A 20,683-nucleotide genomic window follows, 5' to 3' on the forward strand; every position below is an offset into this window, starting at 1 on the left:
TAGCGGGGTCACCATACTGGCGCCCAACGCGGTATCAAAGGCTCAATAAGCCTTTGATCAGTCTTAGCCAAGTCAGCCCGCCTTTGCAAATCAGGCTCGCCGCGTTTACCCGCATTATGTCTGCTCCGCGTGAGTTCTGTCCGCTGACGCTTTTAGCAGATACCGCATTGCTCGAGAACAGGGCCAGTGCCCTTCTTGAGCATCACAATCGTGCACCCTCCCTTGTCACAAGCACCAGTCAGGATGACACGAGGCGCTACGTAACAGCTCCCACTGGAGAGGTAGCGTGTTTTGGGTCCGGGGCCATAGCGCAACCCGAACAGTGCACGTGGGCGAATTGGATTGTTACTGCTCCCTTTGGAATGCATGGCAGTTCCATGTCACAGCGCTCCGAAATGCCTCCCAGTGGAGCTTCCGGGGCGCAGATCGGCACCGCGGCCTCAGTCATTGCCGAATTTTGCACGCTGGCTGCTACGCAACCTAGCAGCCAAGCTCATTTCGAGCACGCAAGCGGCCTAGTAATTTCACGTGAAGCTGCCCCAAGAATCAGCTGTGAACAGCTGGTGCTCCCCAATGTCGTGACGGCCAGTATCCATTTTGAAACTGCGCCGCTTATCAAGCTCAGAGACAGTTCCCCATCGCTCGCCCGCGCCGCTAATGCACTGACAGCTTCCTTTGAAGCGGGCGCACAGACGCTGCTGCAAAATGCCGCCCAAACGATCCAGGCACTCACAGGGGCAGTCGAAATGCTTTTGGCCATTCCGAAACGCCCTCATCCCGCTGTCATGTTGGCCGTTCCGACCTACAGCGGTTATGGTGATCTGCAAAGTGCAAGAGATTACCTGGACTCTCTCACACATTATCAGAGAGCCATGGGTCTAGATGACCAGAAAGTGCTCGGACGCGTCGTCCCGGCTGCACTGACTGACACGGCGGCCAGGTGGCATAGGCTTTCCGGTCACCGAGCAGCAATCCTCGATGAGTTCCGCGCTGCCTTCCTGCGCGAATTCTTACCGGCTGACTACGAGAGTAGGATGCGGCGTGAGCTCGAGCATTGCACACAAGCTCTTGATGAGTCGCTTCTGGAGTACGTATGCACGATGGAAGACCTTTTTTCTATCGCTGAGCCCAGAGCCTCGAACGAGGAGCGCATCGAACGGGTGATCAGGCAGGCACACCCAACTTTTTCGGCGTACCTGCGCGGCAGTCGCTTCCGTGATTTGGAGGAATTGGCCGTCGAGGCAAAGCGCATTCAAGGCGACATTCTCGCCGCGCATGCCTATCGCCCGCCACCGCCAGCCAGCGAGGCCATTGAACCACGCTGCGCGTGGGGAGGGGCCATGACCCTTCCTCAGCGGCAACAGCCCGCCGGAGCTGCCTTTGCGGCTACCGCTACAGGTAGGCGCACGTGGGAAATAAGCTATCGAGCTTTAGATCCTTACACGTACGGGAGGCGTGCAGCCGGTGCTGCATCGCAAGTCGATGCGCCCGAGCAGGGACGAAATTCGATCCAGCGCATCACCGGTGGTGACGGTCGTCAGAGCGGTTTCTTTAATAACGCGGCGAGCCGACCCCTGCAGCTCGACGATGCTCCGCCTCGGAAAAGGGACCGCAACAGAGTGCGCTGCTTCCGCTGCCGTCAACGAGGGCACATAGCAAGGGAGTGCTCCGCATTTGTGCCTCCTGTGAGGCAGGGAAACGGGAGCGTGGGCCATTCGTGAAGGCAAGAGCGGCCGAACCCTTGCTTCTTCCCTCTGCGTACCGGGCAAGCAGTCTTGCTGGTGCGCACGCGCCGTTTATTTCGGTCACCATTGTTGGTCGCAAATTCTCGACGTTGCTGGACACGGGCGCAAGCGCTTCGTTGTTTGGCGAACAAGTGTTGTCTCACTTGCAGAAGCGCTCGGTGCGCTTGCGGGCAGCCGAATGACATTCACCCTCGCGAAGGGCGTGGCCCAGTCGGCGGGCGCCGCGAGATTGGTTGCCAGATGGGGAGGCTGAATGAGACGCGCGTTTTGTTCATCTTCCAGGGCTCAGTGTTCCTGTGATTCTCGGTTGGGACTTTCCTCCTAAAAACCAGTATCGTAGTGGACATTGCAAATGGAGGCTGTTGCAATGGACCTTTTTTTTGAGCTAAAGCCGTTCATCAGCCCACTGGCGCTTTCTGTTGCCTGTGCAGTAGAAGCGTTGATACCGTGTCACGTGCAAACTTCGGGGGCAGGCCCCTGCGCTATGCACTCGTCGGCTCAAAATCCCCATTGGGATCAAGCGGCACAACACAAAAAGGCTCCGCATTCTTTGATCGCCTGTGCGACTCAATTGGATGATACACAGAAGGCTGGTTTGTCCGCACTGTGGCGCGAATACGATGAGCTCTTCACCGATCAACCCGGCTGTACCGATTTGGTGAGCCATTCGATCGAAACAGGCGACGCGCTTCCTTTGAAGTGTAACTTCAGGCCCGTCAGCCAGACCAAGAGGCAAATAATTGACGGCTTGCTGGACGAGATGCTCTCAGCTGGCATTGTTCGCCATTCGTCCAGCACCTGGGCATCTCCAATTGTGTTGGTGCCTAAGAAAGATGGCAGTCATCGCCTGTGCGTAGACTACCGCCGTCTGAACAGAGTGACTCGTAAGGATGCCTATCCGCTCCCCACGATTAGCTCCATCGTAGGAAACCTCGGCACTGCGCGGTATTTTACCACATTAGATGCCTCCAAAGGTTACCTACAGGTCTGGATGGATGAGCGTGACTGGTGCAAGACCGCGTTCACGTCCCACAGAGGGTTTTGAGTTCACTCGTGTGCCCTTTGGTCTTTGCAATGCTCCTGCGACTTTCCAGAGACTCATGGATCGCGTCCTCGGGGAAGCAAAGTCATCTTACTGCATGTGCTACCTCGACGACATCATGATTTATTCATGAACCTTCGAAGAGCACTTGGCCCACATTGCCGATGTGTTCGAGAGGGTGAGAGCCGCCGGGATGACGTTAAATCCCGCAAAGGCCCAACTAGTGCAAACCCGAGTTCAGTTATTTGGCTTCACGCTGGGCGAAGGCTCCATTCTCGATTTCCCCGCGCCCGAAGACCTACGCGGCCTGCGCCGCTTTTTCGGAATGGCCAATTTTTACCGGTCGTTCATTCCGTCCTGTGCTCAAGTGCAGGCGCCCTTGACCAAGCTCTTAGGTAAGTCAGCTGAGTGGCGATAGGGACCTGAGCAGCAAGAGGCATTTTGCCGTCTGTCTAGTGCCATTGCAGAGACGGCGCAGCTCAAGCTCCCCGACCTGACCAGACCGTTTGTTGTCCAGACTGACGCAAAGCGATCTGGGATTAGGAGCAGTTCTCCTACAGGAATACGATGGTGCTTTGCAGCCGTTGGCCTTTGCCTGCCGCTCGTTGATACCCGCAGAAAGGAATTATTCTGTGACCGAGAGGGAGTGTCTCGCATTCGTGTTTGCACTGCGGAAGTTTGATGTCTACCTTGATGGGACAAAATTTGTGGTGCAAACAGATCACAGCACGCTTAGCTGGCTGATGCGGCTCCATGAGCCTGCAGGCAGGCTAGCGGGCTGGGCTCTCCTAATACAGCATTATGACTTTTCAGTGCAGTATCGGAAGGGGAGCACTAACATGGTAGCTGACGCGCTATCTCGTGCCCCAGTGTCTACCAGGAGCCTGGATCCCGGTGCGACAACCGCTAGCGGTGCCTTTGCGCAAGCGAGCGGGGCGGGCGAAACGGCGGCGAAGCCGCCGAGTGGAGAAAAGGGTGAGTGCGCCGACGAGCAAACCCGACGGGCCAGGCAAGCAGCGCGCCGCGAAGTGGGCGAGAGGGGGAACGAAAGGGAAGCGAACCCGACGCCAATGCGAGTGGGGGCGATGGCTGCAGTCCTGAGTGGGAATGATACTAGGCTCCCCATTGGGAAAATGGGAATCGCTTTCAGCAGACAAGAGTTACTGAAAGCCCAGCAAGATGATCCGTTTTGTCGCAAGTTGAGCGACGGTCTCAGAGAGACGGAGCGCCGAGACGCTGCTGGTAGTGCGGCGTGCGCAGTGGGACGGGAACTGACGTGTGTCGCTGGGTCCCCCGCGGATGCGTACTTGCTGGACCATGATGGACTCCTGCTGAAATACATAGCCACCGATGAGGAGTCAGTGGACCCGTTTAAGGTGGTTGTGCCCAAAAGTCTGAGAGGCGCACTGTTGCGAGCCTCTCACGACGAGCCCATGGCCGGTCACCTGAGTGGCTCTAAAGTTTTTGCGAAACGGAGCAAGGTTGTGACTTGACTCGGCATGAAGCATGGCATTTTTCGCTATTGCCGTTCCTGCCACGTCTGTCAAGCGGTGAAATCAAGGGGTGGCAAGCCGCTCGGCTGGATGAAACCGATGGTCAGTGAGCGTCTGTGGCAAGTAGCCACCTGTGATCTAATGGGGTCGTTTCCCAGGATTAAGCAGGGGTTCATACAGCTGATAGTAGTCGTTGATCATTTTTCCAAATGGGTGGAGTAGTTTCCGCTGCGGAAAGTGACAGCGCGAGCGGTGCTAGAGAGGCTACAGGAAGTGTTTTGTTGGTTCAGCTTTCCGAAAAGATTGATCATGGACAACGCGTCGTATTTCACCGCTCGGGTGTTTGGTGATATGTGCCGTTCCCTAGGAATAGATCACTTCACCACTTCGCCCTACCATCCCCAGTCCAATTTGATGGAGCGAACCAATCGTACGCTCAAACCGATGTTGGTGGCCTTTGCCGAAAATCAAAAGGACTGGGCAGACCATTTGAGTGAACTCGCATTTGCAATTCGAACCTCCGAGAGTCGCTCTACTGGTTTCTCTCCTGCCTTCCTTAATTTTGGAAGGGAGTTGGTAATTCGGTGACCAGTGTCATGCAATGCCAGCTTAGGGACGAGGAAGAACCGGCAGACTGTTCTGCTTACGCTTCAACACTTCGGGACAGGCTTTGTCGAGCTCTCACTAGAGCGAGGCAAAGTTTGGCATCGGCCAGGGCCGAGCAAAAGGCCCAGTACGACCGAAAACGTCGCCACCTTTCATTTAAAGTAGGTGACTTCGTCCTGAAGCGCAAGCACGCCCTTAGCGATGCGAGCAAGGGTTTCTCAACTTCGCTCGCTCCAAAGTGGCTTGGTCCGTACCGAGTGGAGATGGTAAACTGGCTCAATGGAGCTTGGACTCCACTCGCGTACTTGCTGAAAGACCTGCTTTCGGGAAAACTCAGCCATGCCCACATCGCAGACCTGAAAGCCTTTGCGTCAAGGTCTGACGAGCCTGTGCCAGCGCTCAGTAGCTCTTCGCGCAAGCAACGGCGCACACCCGGCGCGGCGGACCGCATTCGGACAGCACACTCGTATAATCTGAGGAAGCGGTCACCTGAGTGATTTCGCGCCGGACGGCGGGCTTATTTCCGCAACCGAAGGCCCTCATTTTTACTGTCTAGTCTCAGTTAGCTAACTTCTCTACAGCCAGTGCATTCATAGAAGTCGGTTCCGCCCAGTTACTGCTGCTGATTTTCATTTGAGTGTTCTTGTTCACTTGATGTTTTTTTTTCGTGTTTTCTTTTTTTTTCTCCTCGCTGAAGGAGGCGATCGTGAATTGGTGCTTTAGCATGAGGAGAGGGACAAAGGACACTTTGCGCCTTTCTTTGCGGGGCGGGTTTGGAGAGACCTGACCATCGGTAGTATGTGTGCGTGTGTACGTGTGTGTGGCGACAACTGAAGAAGTCACCGACCCCTACACCACCTTGGACTCTGGAGGTGTTCGGAGACCTGCGGTCGTTCGGCAGCCCGGTCTTGCCCTGCTACCGACTGCCGCTGATAAGCTCTGCTGGCCTTTCTATCAGGGCTCCTGCACGAAGCCAGCTGTTGCAGATGCTGTGCACGACTCGTCCGACGTCACAGTACGCCTCGCAGCCAGTGGATTTGGCGACCATGATTCCAGCAGAAGTGCCGGCTGTCGCAGCGAGGTCCTTCCGAACCTCCGCTGAGGCAGCGTTCGTCGGACTCGCAGGGCTGTCGTCAACATCGATGAGACGAAGGTGAGCCCGTTCCTCGCATGAGGGCCTCAACCAGAACTCTCGCCTTGCACTCTTGCATCCACCCAGTCACCCAAGCCAAACATTACTTGACGCTTCCCCTCCGAGCCGTGGATGCACTCTTGCGTGAGCATCGTGAACTCCCGTTACCCCTCTTCCGCGGCACCATTGTATTTCTCAAGTGTATTCTTGCGTTGTTCTATTTTTTTTTCTTCAGCAGCAGTTGCAGAGCGAAACTGAGGCTAGCTGTTGCCCATTGCATGACGTCTTTCAATGAATGGGCGACGACTGGCTGCCCTTGCAGACCGGTATATAGGGTGAATTAAGGAGAGGAGGATGTGGGGATCTGAGGCACGCCCGCAACCATTTCACGGGCATTCCGCCGCACGGCCACACCATTTTGCTCTTTCTGCTCTGGGAACGACGCTCTAGATTTGCTCTTTCTGCTCTAGATGGCGCCACGTGCGCGCACGGCATGCGGTACGTGCGTGTCGAGGGAGCTGTCTTTCCTCCGTGGTCGGTGCCGGGTAAGCACGTGTTTTCCTTCGTCCGCGTCCCCTTTCAGAATCGCCGGACTGTAGCCTGCCTGGGGTGGCCTTGGCACCTCGGCAGACGTGTTTGCTTGAGTGCTAGCTTCGGTACCGTACTTAGCCCACAACGGTGCCTAGTGCTTGAAGTGGTCGTACCACACCGAGCCGCACTTGCCATAGGCCTACACGTTCGAGGTTTGCCCTAACACTCGCGACCAGTCCCCAGTGGCCACCGTGAGAGTGCGCAGCATAGCCGTGAGGGACCATTTCTCAACCGGCGTGTCAAAGCTCGCCATTGCCAGCTGCCACGTGCTCGCGGTTTCCCCTTATTGTGAACGTCCGCGTGCGGGTGCCTTTGCTCCCCGCGTCCCTGGAGCGGACGTTGTACTGTTGTTCGGGGTGCCGCCAAAAGCAATAAAGTGTTGTGTGTTTTGTATTGGAACACTGTCTGCTAAACACCTTATTAGTTGAGCGCACGCAGAGAGGTGCGCTACACGCGAGTAAGTGACGGAGTCGCGACCCTGGGGCTCGCTAAGTGTGAACCCGCGGTGATCATCCGCTACGGTGAGTAGCGGGGTCACCATAGTGGTGCTTGTCTGCCGTGGTGTACCTGTTGAGCTGTGCATTCATGGAAGTCTTTTATGGTGCAGTTCTGTATGCCTGCTGTGACACTAGCAAAAATACTTTTTTTCTAGCTCTTACAGCATATTTTTGGCTAAATTGTTTCATGGAGCATGAATTGCAGATGTTGAAACCAGTGGTTTCAAAACATCAATTTTTTTCTCTCAACTTTCGGACTGCCAAGGACGGTGTCCCTTTGAAGGGACTTGCTAGGACCTGCTTTGATTTTTGCATGAAATGCACGCTTCAATCAATTTTACTCAAACAGGTGCATAGAGACACCACTGTGCTTTGTAGTTATTGTCCATTAAAAGTTTGCAGTACACTTTCAGTTGCACTGCAATACTGCTCAAGTGCCTTGAATATTGCACTCGTCGCGATAGGATTGATGACGATAGGCATGAACGTGGCCGTCACTAGCCAGAGTGGTAATTTACTACTGCGAGATGAGGATGCACCAGTGCTTTCTCATGTCGCATGCGGGTGAGTAGCTGGGCAAGCTGTGATGGTGGCCGGCTGCTGCTCCCACACACATGCACTTTACGCCATCTTTCGGTTGCACATGTGATGTAGCTGCTAGAAAAGATTTTAGCATCGGATTGTAGTTTGCTGATAATCCGTGCAGTGGTGGTGCAAAACTGTGCTTTCAGGGAATGCATTGACAAATAAGTGGAATGAAATAACTATTAAGGTCGGTCAGGACGGGAACCATTAGTCGTCAAAAAAAAATTAAACTTATTCAGGCTCAGTCAAGAAATAGATTTTGCTCTGTGAGCTTACTCACACTCAGGCTTGCTGAAATTTTCCTCTACACAACTCACTTGGACTCATAACCACTTAAATTTTTCTCAGCCAGACTCGCTTAAAATTAAGCTCAGCAGCATAATTGCGAGCCGAACTTGCTCATACTCATGGCTTGACCCGAGCCTAAGTGAGTTGGCTCGTGAGTGCACTGGCTTAAAGTTAGCTTTTCTGGTTAGGGTGTCGATGCTTTCTAATCCCAACATCTTTTATAATTAGGCTTGTGCGGATGTTTGAATGCTTCGAATATTCCAATGACAAGTAGACTATTTGAATTCACTTCGATTTAAATTTAAATTTTCTGAAATATTGAAGTATTCGCAATGGACGAATAGGTGTATGATAATGCGCATGTAACCACTTGTAAAGGTGGTTTCACTGCAGTGTAAGATGCTAAGCCGTGAAAACTTCTGTCCAGGGGAAATTTGCTGTGCCGCGAAGTTTTTCTTCAAATATAAAGATGTTCTGCAGCACTTTTTGAGCATGGTCAGAAAACGCTGCCAATCGGTAGTCGAGGCTACCGAGAACACGCGAGCCAAATATTATAGCGCAGCATGCGGCCTGCAATTCACAATCAATTCTGAGAGTCGGCTAAAAATTGGTCTCTTCCCTCGACAAAGGCTGCTACAAGCTCGAAAATCACTCATCACAGTCATTGCATCAGCCACTGGCTTATTTTAGCACAGCGCACTCGGTCGTTGCTGAGGCTACCGCGCGTGGCTGTTATTTGTCCACGCCTATGTGCGCAATCACACTGAAAAGCCGCGTATTTGAAGAAAAAAATGAAAAAAAAAGTGCTCAAGGCCACGAGGCACACGTGGCATATTTTCTTTTTTCGGGCCATTCCTGCCTGCTTAGCTTCCAGAACTTTGATTGGGACGAGAAGAGAGAATGCAATTGCAGCGTGCGACAAGTCTGGAACTCTGCTCATTTTGAACTGATTCTAAAATTTTTGTGTCGATAAATTCGTCAAGCGGTGAGCTTCTTTAGGGAATCCATTCTGTGGCTACTAAAGAAGTGTCGATGTGCTCCTATAGATGAACATATTACCCTCAAATTAATTCATCATTTTATTAGGTTGAAAAGCTTTCTATGATGGCTTATATGGCATGAGTATAATAAATTTTTAAATGTTTTGTATTTTACATGTTATCACTCGCATCCTAGCAAAAGTTAAATCGTGCGACTACTCAAACTTGTTTTGACTTCCTTTGAATGATAAAAAGGTAGCATTAACATAGAGGCCTTCTCTATTTTAAAAAATATTGTGCAGGTTACTTAGGTCATGATAAATATGCCCATTTTTCTTTATATGTCATATCTACTATTTGAATTCGACTCCGAATTATAAGACCAAAATCAATATTCGCTTCCAACCTAAAATTCACTATTTGTACAAGGCTACTCATAATCACTGCTCTACAATATGCCCTTTGATCTTTTAGCTTCAGATACAAGTTATCAGTGGTTGCAATCCATCAAAGATGTTATTGTGAATTATGTGACTCACATGAGATACTTCTAGCAAGAATGTCTCGTGAAAAAATTTGTTGGGTGGAGGCCTTGGCCCTGCCCTTCTAACTCACATCTCTTGTCAATAAACATTGTGGTAGCTTATGAACGCTAGTGTGCCAAGTGAGTGGACTTGAGTACAAACCTGAGCCAATATAAGGCTGATAGCAATGCTGATAGTATCATATGCCAGCAATGAAAAAGTGGAGCTCACTCAGACTCACCCAAGAGAGAGATGAAGAGGAGGGCCGGGAGCAGTTATTAGCATCTTGTTTGCTACCTAGCACTCGGGGGAGGGAAATAGGGGCAAAAATAAGAGGGTATAGGGAGAGAGAGAGAGAAAAAAGCTTGTGCACGCAGGAGAAAACAAAAAAACACACACACATATAGGAAAAGCTTTCTTGAACTCAAGCTCATCAATATTTTGCTCAGTGGAACTCACTCAGACTCACAAAAATATTGCCTCATCCGAACCCACTCAGACCCACGTTAGCTGGTCTAGTTGGCCATTCACATCATTCAATAATAAGCACTAAAAAAGGACTTGGGGCTCGTCGATTTTCAGTGCTTATTCTCTTAGTGATCAGACTCCCGGCTTGATCTGAGTAAAGAATCAGTTTATTCATGAGCGAGTTTGTCGACCTATGGCGTGGATTAGCATGCAGCAGGCCACTACCACGATGGGACAGGTAGGCCTAGCCTTTCCACTACGCATAGTTGTACTTCGAAATCTGGACAGCGTAGCACAGGATCCCGCTTGGGTGACGTAGTGTCTTCATCACTTTGTAGCAAGGGGCACTGCCAGAGCTTTGAAAGGGATCTTGGCTTGGGTAGGTTTACTTAGGTGTTCACAGTCATGAACACTGGTGCTGGGGAAAAATATGCCAAACAGCTACATGTTAACAAAGTTCTACTGTACTTATTTTTGCTCAGTGGCTGCCTGCCTGTAGTGAAACAAGTAATTCCTTTGCACCAATAAGTGTTGATTTTCTCTCTTTATGTAGATTGATGGACATTGGGCAGGACTTCTGCGGAAGCCAGTCTGAAGAGCTACAGCAGTCTTTGCGGCAACAGAGTTTCAACTATTTTAAGGATTACCACAGGTCTGTAACCACATTCTTTTTATTTCTCCCCTTTTGTTCTTTTACTGTGCATGAAGCCATGTTTACAAATCTGATTTTAATCTTGATTTGTTGAAATCACTTATCTATAAGAACTACTTTTAACTACTAAATGCAGTTGTACGTTGATATGACAAAGCCAGCGAAATTTGTAAATTATTTCTGTATGTTGGAACATTGTTAAACTTGATCTCTAGTATTGTCTTGGTAGGCATTGCAAAAGCTCAGACTTGAATGTTCTTGCATTATAACAATATCTCAGGAAGTCTCACCCCACGTGATCGCATTCCCAAATAAATTTCAGTCTTCTAAGAAAAAAAAAGAAGTGATATCATTACATGAGTAAGTGCAGTGTGTCATTTAAATGGAAAACTTGCAGCTACACGTATAATTCACCTATAGTTTCTTGTTCTTGTTTCTCGTGATGCATTCTGCCAACGTTGTGGTGGAGACTAGCTAAGGGCTGCAATCATTGAGTTTCCTAAAATTAACTAGAGGAGACTCTGGTGCTGCGATCGTTCAGCTATCATGGGAGCTATGGGTATGACATGAATTAGCCCAGTCTACGTGCTTGAAAACAGCGAACGCACTTGTGGCTTCACTTATTGCTGTGTTTTGGTTTTGTTTTGAAGAAAAAAACAAACTGTTCCTCACTACGTGACCCTGTTTGAAGTAATAAGCCTAAAAGATTAAGGTGGTGAAGGGTAGCTGCCAAAGATTTAGCTATTGTTGTTTCATCACAAAGCAGCTTCAAGCCATGTGAAAACTAAACGAACTTAAAGTAGGAGTACTAGGCAAATCCATGTCATACCCATAATTTCCATGCTTGCTGAAGCGCCATGCGTTGCAGCTCCTATAGACACTAGCGCCAGAGTTGGGAAACTCTATGGCTGCAACTGTGTTCTCTGAAGTGCGCTCTGTGTGGAAGCCATTACTGATCTGGCAGACAAATTTCTGTAGAAGCTACAAAGACAATGCTGATTTCAATCTTGATTTGTCGAAATCACTTATCACTACGAACTACTTTTAACTACTAAATGCAGTTGTACCTTGATATAACAAAGTCAGTGAAATTTGTAAATTATTTAAATTAGTAAATACCTGCTCCTGCAGCGAGTGCTATTTTCTCACGGAGGGTATGGAGAGATGCTAGTTGGTAAGGCATGGAAAACTTAAAACTATTAGTCTTGTACAGATATTCGGATGCTTTGAATGTTCGAATGAATATCAGAGTATTCCAATTCACTTCAATTAGAACTAAAATACTGAAAATTTTTAAGTATTTGAAATAAATGAATAGCTGTGTGTTAGTCTGCGTGTAATCCCCTGTAAAAATGTTTTCATTACTTGAAGGATTGTTAAACCGTGAAAACATCTACAATATACTAATTCGCATATAATGTTTCGTAAAGATGGTTTCACTGCAACAAAGAAAAGCCAAACACTGAAAACACCTAATCAGGAGAAATTAACACTGCAACAAAGCTTATTTTCAGGGTAAATGCACAAATCATCTTCACGTCAAATTGTTTTTAAGTTTAAAAGCTTGTTATACTGGCTTATATGCCCAAAGTATAATCATTTTTAAATGTATCATATTTTACAGGTTATTACTACCATTATAACGAAAGGCAAATCCTGCTGTCGTTCAAAGTTGTTTCTATTTTTTTTTGAAGTGAAAAAAAAAAAGGCATTTGCACAGGCCTTGTTTCAATATTCAGAAAAATATAGTTCAGGTTAAATAGGTTACGGCAAATGTGTCCATTTTTTTATAATATGTTATATATGCTACTCAAACTTGATTCAAAATCATTATTCACTTTGAACCTGAACATCACTATTTCCACAACTCTAAAAGGTACGCCTACACATATGGGGCACAAGAAGAAAGAAGTGGACGGTACTAGTGCAGACTCAAGTGGATTCATTTGGCATGCCTCTTTCCCACAACAGTAGAGTGCATGCGCATCATCAAACATTGCATATGACAAGTTAACGAACAACTTCTTTCTTGTATAGGTGCAACAAAGCTTCACTAATGCGCCTATGAGGCCCATAATGCAAGGCTTCAGTTCTTTCTCGTGCCTTTCTGTCTTTTGCATGGCCGATGATTTAGTTTAAGCGATGATCCAGTATTACACGAGCGGTCATCTAGGTGTCATTCAAAGAAATCAGTTGTTGATGTGGAGTTTAACATCCCAAAACCACCATATGATTAGAGACACATAAAATCAGTTGTTAATGTATGGTGGTTCTGTCTACTCCTTTCTTGCGTTCTGTATGTTATAATACTCAATTCTAACTACCAATTTTGGCAAATAAAATTGGAAATTCGAAATGGGGTCCAATTGCAAATTTTCAGTTGTTCTGGGGAAATTTTTTCGATGGGAAAGTTATCGAATTTGGGATGTCCACGGTAGAAAAGTCGGCTGTAAAGGAGTCCTGACCACCTTGCTGGCCTCACATTGCAGTCAATTATATCTGAATGTCTGTTGTACCAGAATCTGTAGTAAACAAAGCTCAATAAATGGAAGAAATAGGGAGGTCAGCATTATGCTGCAAATTAGCATGTAGTAACCGAATGTCTGTTGTAAGCGGATTTGTTGTAACGAGGTTGTACTGTAGTTTATATGACATATAAAAATAAATGCGCATATTTATTATAACCTAACTCAACTTACCCAATATTTTTTCACAGGTCTCTATGCCAAGCTTACGGTGGTTGTTCTTACTGGTTAGTTACCTGAAAGGTGCCATTTGCTACAGAACAAGTAATTATGTTCTAGTTGCGGTGTCATGCCCACCCGAATTCATAGATAAACTAAGGCATATGGTAGATATTTCTTTTACGGTATACCGCACTTTATGCTCTTTATTGCTGCTTCTCGTTGATGACGTTGAATCTAACCCGGGCCCTATGACGAAAATTAAAGTCGACACATTTGATCAAGCTCTGGATGCCATTCGTAAGCTTGAAGACGGCCAGGCTACTTTACTGGCCGAATTGAAAGCTGCAAAAGAGAAGCATGTTGAAGCCAGCAACGAAATTCGGTTGCTTAAAGATAAAGTCGCTGCCTTGGAAAGCAATTCCACGTCACCGTATAGCACAGGCGTATCAGAGGCTAGTGCTGATGTGTTGCGTGCTGTGTCTAGCCAGGTAACAGAAATTTCATTGCGGTGTAATAGCTCTTAAAATAGACTGTGGCGATCTAACCTTCTTTTCTTTGGGATGGACAATGAACCTAATGGAGACTGGGCAAAATCCGAACAAAAAATAGTAAACTTTTGCTCGGAAAAGTTAGGCGTCACTGTGACGGAACGGCAATTTGAGCGTGTGCACCGAATAGGCAAATACACAGCAGATAAGCGGAGGCCTATAATAACAAAAATAACGGATAAAGAGCAAATCATGTCGTCCGCACACAAACTAAAAGGATCCGAATTTTCCATACGAGAAAATTTTTCACCAGAAACTCGGCTCGCCCGACGTAAGCTGATCGAATTTGCGAAAACACAGAAAAATGCGTATAAGCTCTCTGTGGACAAGCTACGAATTGCTTCCAAGATATACATATATGACTGTGCGAGAAACAGAGTTATCGAATCTGTCAGGTAGCTACAGCGTTGTGCGCGCTTGCAGAAAAACAAACAAGGCATGCTGATACTTTAGTATCACTGTCACTAGCAAACACACGCAGCATTATGTCAAAACAGGATTTGATCTCTACTTTTCTGGATGACATTAGTTCTGAAATTGTCGCCTTCACAGAAACTTGGCTAAATTCTGCCATCAGTGATGATGAAATCTTCACCTCAGCTAGCTTGTATCATATCTACAGGCACTGGTAAAAGAGTAGGCGGCGTTTTGGTTGGCTTAAAAAAAGCCATCATTTCATTTTTAGTGAACACTAATTCTGATCTCGAAATAGTTTGGGTAGCCTATACCGCCCTCTTTTCCAAAATCTTTGTAGGCTGCTGCTATCGAGCGCCGGACTTCGCTTCTTCCTTCAATATTATGCTGCGACACAGTATCAACAAGGCATGTGAAATTTTTAAAGCAGACATAATTTACATATTAGGCGGCTTTAACTTTCCCCTCATTGACTGGGCCACGCTGTCATCACCATGTCAGATGTCAAATGATTTTCTTAACTTGACTCTAGATTTCAACCTCTTCCAAACTGTTCTAAAGCCCACACGTGGTGCGAACATTCTGGATCTTATTCTAACTACTGCTCCGGACACAATACGTAAAAGGAATCACTTGGACGGATTCAGTGACCACACACTACTCCAAATAAAGATAAACATACCCCGACCTGTAGCCGGTGTACATTAAAACAAATTCGAGACTAATAAAGGCAATTATCAGGAGATGAATTATCAACTAGCATTGTTTTTTTAAAATACTTTCCTACCTTGCTTCCACAATCGATCTGTCAAAGAGAACTGGCTGCCTTTTAAGCAAATGTTGTGTATGTAAGTGGAAAAATATGTACCACTGGTTAAAATTAGCAATGATAAATGAAATCCGTGGTTCACTAAAAATCTTCAAAAAATGTGGAATAAGAAAAAGCGGCTATATAATAATGCAAAGTGCTTGGGCAGTTCTTCTTGTTGGCTCAAATATAAATCCTAAATAAAAGCATATTGCACTGCTTTAAGTAAGGCTAAGGTAAAATATTATTCAATTGATACACATTACTGAAAAACAACCCAGCTAAATTTTGGAAAGTCATCAGTCCCACCAGCGAAAACCAGGACATCTCATTAAATGATTGTAACAACGTCCCTCTTCCAGCTAGCCAATGCCCAACGGCACATGATTCCTTTTTCACTTCTGTCTTCATGAAAGAGAACAGTACAAACATACCCTACGTAGCCGAGCTTGACTACCAATTCATGGAACCAATAGACATTGAGCTAGACGGCATAGTTATAGCCATAAAAAATCTCAAGTTATCTTCGTCATGCGGTGCAGATGGAATCAATTTTAAGGTGCTAAAAAATAAAGTAATGGTCTCAAGCAAAATTCTACACTATATATTCCGGCAGCCTCTAAGAAACTAGCATAATATCATCTGACTGGAAGTTGGCAAAAGTAATACCAATATTCAAAAGTAGAAACAAAACCTCATGTGAAAATTACCCTCCTATTTCGCTGACATGCATTTGTTGTAAAATGCTAGAACACATCATTGCTTTGCATATTTACAGACATCTGGAATCCAATGATTTCTTTTTCAAAAATCAACACGGTTTCCGAAAGGGTTTTTCGTGTGAGACTCAGCTGTTCGAACTAACCAATGATCTTCATGCAAATATGGACAATAATTATCGAACTGACTGTGTGTTCCTGGACTATTCGAAGGCTTTTGATCGGGTTGCACAATATCGGCTGAGATCTAAACTATCCGCCTTGTAGTTAGACTCCCGTACACTATCATGGCTTCACAATTTTCTATCTAATCAGCAGCAGTACACAACAGTCAACAATTTTTCTTCTTCTCTAACTGATGTTCCTTCAGGTGTACCACGAGGCTGCGTACTCGCACCATTACTTTTCCTCATATTTATAAGTGATCTTCCGCTACATGTCTCTTCTTGCATCTGGGTATTCGCCGACGACTGCATTATTTACCGTCCAATCAAAAACTTTAAAGATTTCCTGTCACTTCAAAATGACCTCGATGTAATTAATGGTTGGTGTAGTAATGGCTCATGACTCTAAATGTCTCAAAATGCAAAGTAATGTCAATCACACATGAATATAGCAGATCCGAATTTTCATACAGCATTAACTAGTTCATTATCTCAATTGCAATGCAATATCGTTACTTGGGCATTATACTTACACCTACTCTGTCGTGGTTCGATCACATTAAAGCAATCTTTGCCAACGCCTCCGGGTCACTTGGTTTCTTAAGACATAATTTGAAAGCTGCTCCTTCAAGCATTCGCAAATTATCACACTTAACTTTGGTTCGCCTTCAACTAGAATATGCCTGTTTGATCTGGTCTCCCCATCAAAAATACTTAACTGACACATTGGAAAAAATTTAGAATAGGGCAAGCGGCTTCATCGCCAATAACTACAGTCCCCATTCCAGTATATCGTGTATAAAATGACAACTTTCACTTCCACTCTTGAACATCCGTCGTGACATTGCCTTGATTTCATTCTTTTATAAAATCACCCACTCCTCCCGAATCACTGTTACTGGTCTGCACAAACCATATCTCACCTCACGTAGATTACACAATCATCTCGGCTATTCCTGTATATACGGCGCTACAAACGCGTTCAACAAGTCGGCACTCATACATGCCATTATTCTCTGGAATAGTTTGCCTGATTACATTGCTGCCGAGACAAATCATAAAACACTCCATCATATGTTATCAATCCACTTCATAAACCTGCCTTTCTGCAGCGCAAGGATGAATTTCGGGAACATTTTCACACTACATCATCATCAAAGCAAATCTCTCGTATGCTACGTCAGTTGAGCTATTTCTGACGGGCAGTTATCCCGCATATCACCTTTTTTTTTTCCCTCGTGCAGTAAATTCATTTCGCTGTATTGCCCCTATGAAATGTATCATTTTTTTTTTATCTTCATCGTGCATGGTATTAGTTTTTATTTTGTAAAACTTGAACTCGTTTTAAGATTGTTGCAGCTGTGACATATAACCGCTCCCTTCTTGTGCTCAATAAACGCACACTTTCGCTTACTGTTTGCATGCGTGCCTCATCTTTACATGTTTATATCCATAATGCTTTCTGTTTATTATATTGCAATTGTATCTTTCCTCATGTATTTTTGCCAACTTCACATATATATGTACATGTATCTAGTGTATCGCCCCCTTACTCAATGCCCCCATCCCTGGGGCCTGTAAGGTACCTTGAAATAAAAAAAAACTTTTTTCTTTGTTCAAAGGAAGTCGAAACAGCTGTGAGTAGTAGCATGATTTGACTTTCGCTAGGATGCGAGTAACAACCTGTAAAATATGTAACATCTTAAACTTTATTATACAGAGAGCATATAAGCCGCCATAACAAGCTTTTAATCCTAATAAGATAATTAATTGATTTGAGAGTAATACCTTCATTTTAAGGGGTCCTGCAACACTTGTTCAAGTAGCCATAAAATCGATTCGCTAAACAAACTTATTTCCTCACGAATTCACCTCTGTAAAATTTTAAGAATCAGTCTAGTACGAGTGGAGTTGCAAAGTTTTGTCAACGCTGCAATTTCATTCGTTCTTCTTGTTCCGACGAAAGCGCTGGAAGCTAAGCAGGAAAGGATGGCCCAGGGAAAGAAAATACGTCACACGCGTCTCGTGACCTTGAGCACTTTTTCTTTCTTTTTTCTTCGAAGAAGCAGCTTTTCAGTGCGATCGACATATATGCGTGGATATGTGCCGGCTTCCCACGGCGGGCACAGTAACGACCGAGCGCGCCATGCTCAAATCAGCCAATGGCGGATACAATGGCTGGGACGAGTGATTTTTGAGCATGTGGCATCATTTGCCGAGCGAAGAGAGCAATTTTTTGTTGACTTCGAGAATTTATTGTGAATGGCTGGCCACGTGCTGCGCTATAATGTTTGGCTCGCGTGTTCTCGGTAGCGTCGACAATTGATCGGCAGCGTTTTCTGACCAGGCTATATAAGTGTTATAGGGCCCCTTTGAATTTGAAGGGGGGCTTCGCAGCAGAGCGAATTTTTTTTTTTTGGAAACGTGCTTTCATCGTTTAGCACCACTACACTGCAGTGAAACCACCTTTACAAGCAGTTACATGCGAATTAACATACACCTATTCGTTCATTGAGAATACTTTGTTAATTCCAAAAATTTTTATTTGAATCAAAGCGAATTCAAACACTCTACTAATTGTTCAAATATTTAAAGCATTTAAATATTAGCACAAGCTTACTCCAATCTTAAGGGTATGCTTGTGTAAATTGTAAGTTTTAGTTTAGAGTGAATTCGAAGTGCGTAGTGATTTGCCCAAATAATTTTGAATCGAATGGAAATGTGTATTGCACATACAAAGAAAAAAGAGCACATTTTTTATGACCAAACTAACGAGCACAGTATCTTCTAGTTTTGTGAAACTGAAGCAAGTCATGTGCAAATGTTATCATTTTGGTTTAATGGGCAGTGAAAGCAACTTTGAATAGTTGCAGGAGTTTACTTTCGGTAGAACGCGAGGGATAACCTAATCTTGAAGATATGTCTTAAAATTTATTATACCTTGAGCATATAAGCCAGTATAACTAGCTTTTATACTTAAAAAAAGGCTGAATCGATGGGAGCCCATATCTTCATTTAGCTATGAAGCGGGGCTTCACGGCAGTGCGGGTTTCTTTGGATAGATGTATTCATAGTATAGCTAGCACCCCTTTAGTGCAGTGAAACTACCTTGACAGTGGACTAATGTACAGTATGGTCCACTCTTGGAGGGAACACGGCAACGCGTGGTTGGCGGCCCGCGTGGTGCAAACTGGCGGCGAGACTTGTAAACACAGTGCATGCGCATAGACGCGAAAGGGTGAGGCTTGCCATGCTTCATCTGCTACTTTTCTCTCCGACGCTTGCAGTGCACTGGATACTGCGTTCGCTTTTCCGCGGTGCGATTCATGTCCCCGCCACTTTCCCTGCTCCTCCCCGAGTAATCAGCGCGCAGAAAAAAAAGTGCCGTTCGTTTGTTCTTGCGCTTTCTCGGCAGCTTTGTTGCGATTCCATTCATGGCCACAGCAGCCAATTTCAGAATACAGAATAAATGAAAAAAAAGCCATGTGCCAATAGTATTCAGAAAAATGTAAAGAAAACACGTGTTTGAGAATACTTCAATGTATAGCACTACGGCGGGACACAAAATGATATAATTATTGTGGATTGCAATACCCAGCAAGTGTTAGTTATAACTTGCATTACATTTTGTTTTCTTCATTGAAGCAAAAACGCTAGAAGCTCCTTATTTGAAATATGCGATAGCGTTGACTTTTCCAAAAATCATTACGTTTCAGCAACACGCGCGCTGAAAAATGGACTACAGAGAACACTACGGAGTAAACAAAGAAAAATTTATTCCTAAAACCTTTTTCACAGACAGGTCGAGTGAGGTCAAATCTGTAGCCTCGAAGCATTTGAATAGTGCAGAGGTAATGAAACACATCTCTGCCCGGTGAGACAGAAAGTAAAATGCAGATACGTGCAAACAAGTTAGGACTACGTGTGACAGAACTAGGCACTGAAAAAAAAAAAAAAAAACATTCGTAATGCTGATGATTGCGCTGGTAATGGGAAAGCGGCCTTTCGTGATGGCAGTGACAGCAAGCTGGCTCTATTTTTTAATGTACAGCTCGACTATTTGAAGCCTTTCATCCTCAGGTACTCTAAGACATGCGGCTTCTAAAAACTAGCTATGCAGAAAATGCGATCAGCGAGTATATACGCCCCAGCTGTGGCAGTCTGTAAAAATGATAACGAAGCCCATCACTCGCGTAGCCTGCATGGTCCACATGCATGGTGTTTGTGCCCACCAAAAATGTAATTGTAAGCGTTCCAAACGCTGTTCGAACTAGCCAGTCGTTTTTGATAACAGACAAAGGAATCGATTGATTGATATGTGGGGTTTAACGTCTCAAAACCACCATATGTATATGAGAGACACCGTAGTGGAGGGTTCCGGTAATTTTGACCACTTGAGGCTCTTTAACATGCACCCAAATCTGAGCAGACGGGCCTACAACATTTCCGCCTCCATTGGAAATGCAGCCGCCGCAGCCAGGATTCGATTCTGTGACCTGTGGGTCGGCAGCCGAGTACCTTAGCCACTAGACCAGTGTGGCGGGGCGACATAGGAATCGATGGTCGATGAAGCGAGCATAGCAAGCTTGTCGCTAGCGTGTGCCGAGCGTAGGGCAGGAAAGTAGCAGACGACGGGGGCAAGTATCGCCCTTGCGATTCTGCGTGCATGCTCCGCATTTCGAAATCTCGCCAGCAGGTGGCGCCCCGCAGACCACCGGCCACGCACTCATGTGTTCCCTC

At 46.0% G+C, this 20,683-nt stretch overlaps 1 protein-coding gene across 1 annotated transcript in view; it reads left to right on the plus strand.

The window, feature by feature from the left end:
• Vps50 (vacuolar protein sorting 50) overlaps nt 1-20,683 on the plus strand; it is a 243,954-nt gene that overhangs the window by 90,286 nt on the left and 132,985 nt on the right. The window contains exon 13 of the mRNA XM_037429998.2: nt 10,505-10,603. Coding sequence (XP_037285895.1) covers nt 10,505-10,603 — 99 coding nt within the window. The remainder of the gene's footprint in view (nt 1-10,504; nt 10,604-20,683) is intronic.

Source organism: Rhipicephalus microplus, chromosome 1 (assembly GCF_043290135.1).
Source record: "Rhipicephalus microplus isolate Deutch F79 chromosome 1, USDA_Rmic, whole genome shotgun sequence".
Classification (NCBI taxonomy): Eukaryota; Metazoa; Arthropoda; class Arachnida; order Ixodida; family Ixodidae; genus Rhipicephalus; species Rhipicephalus microplus.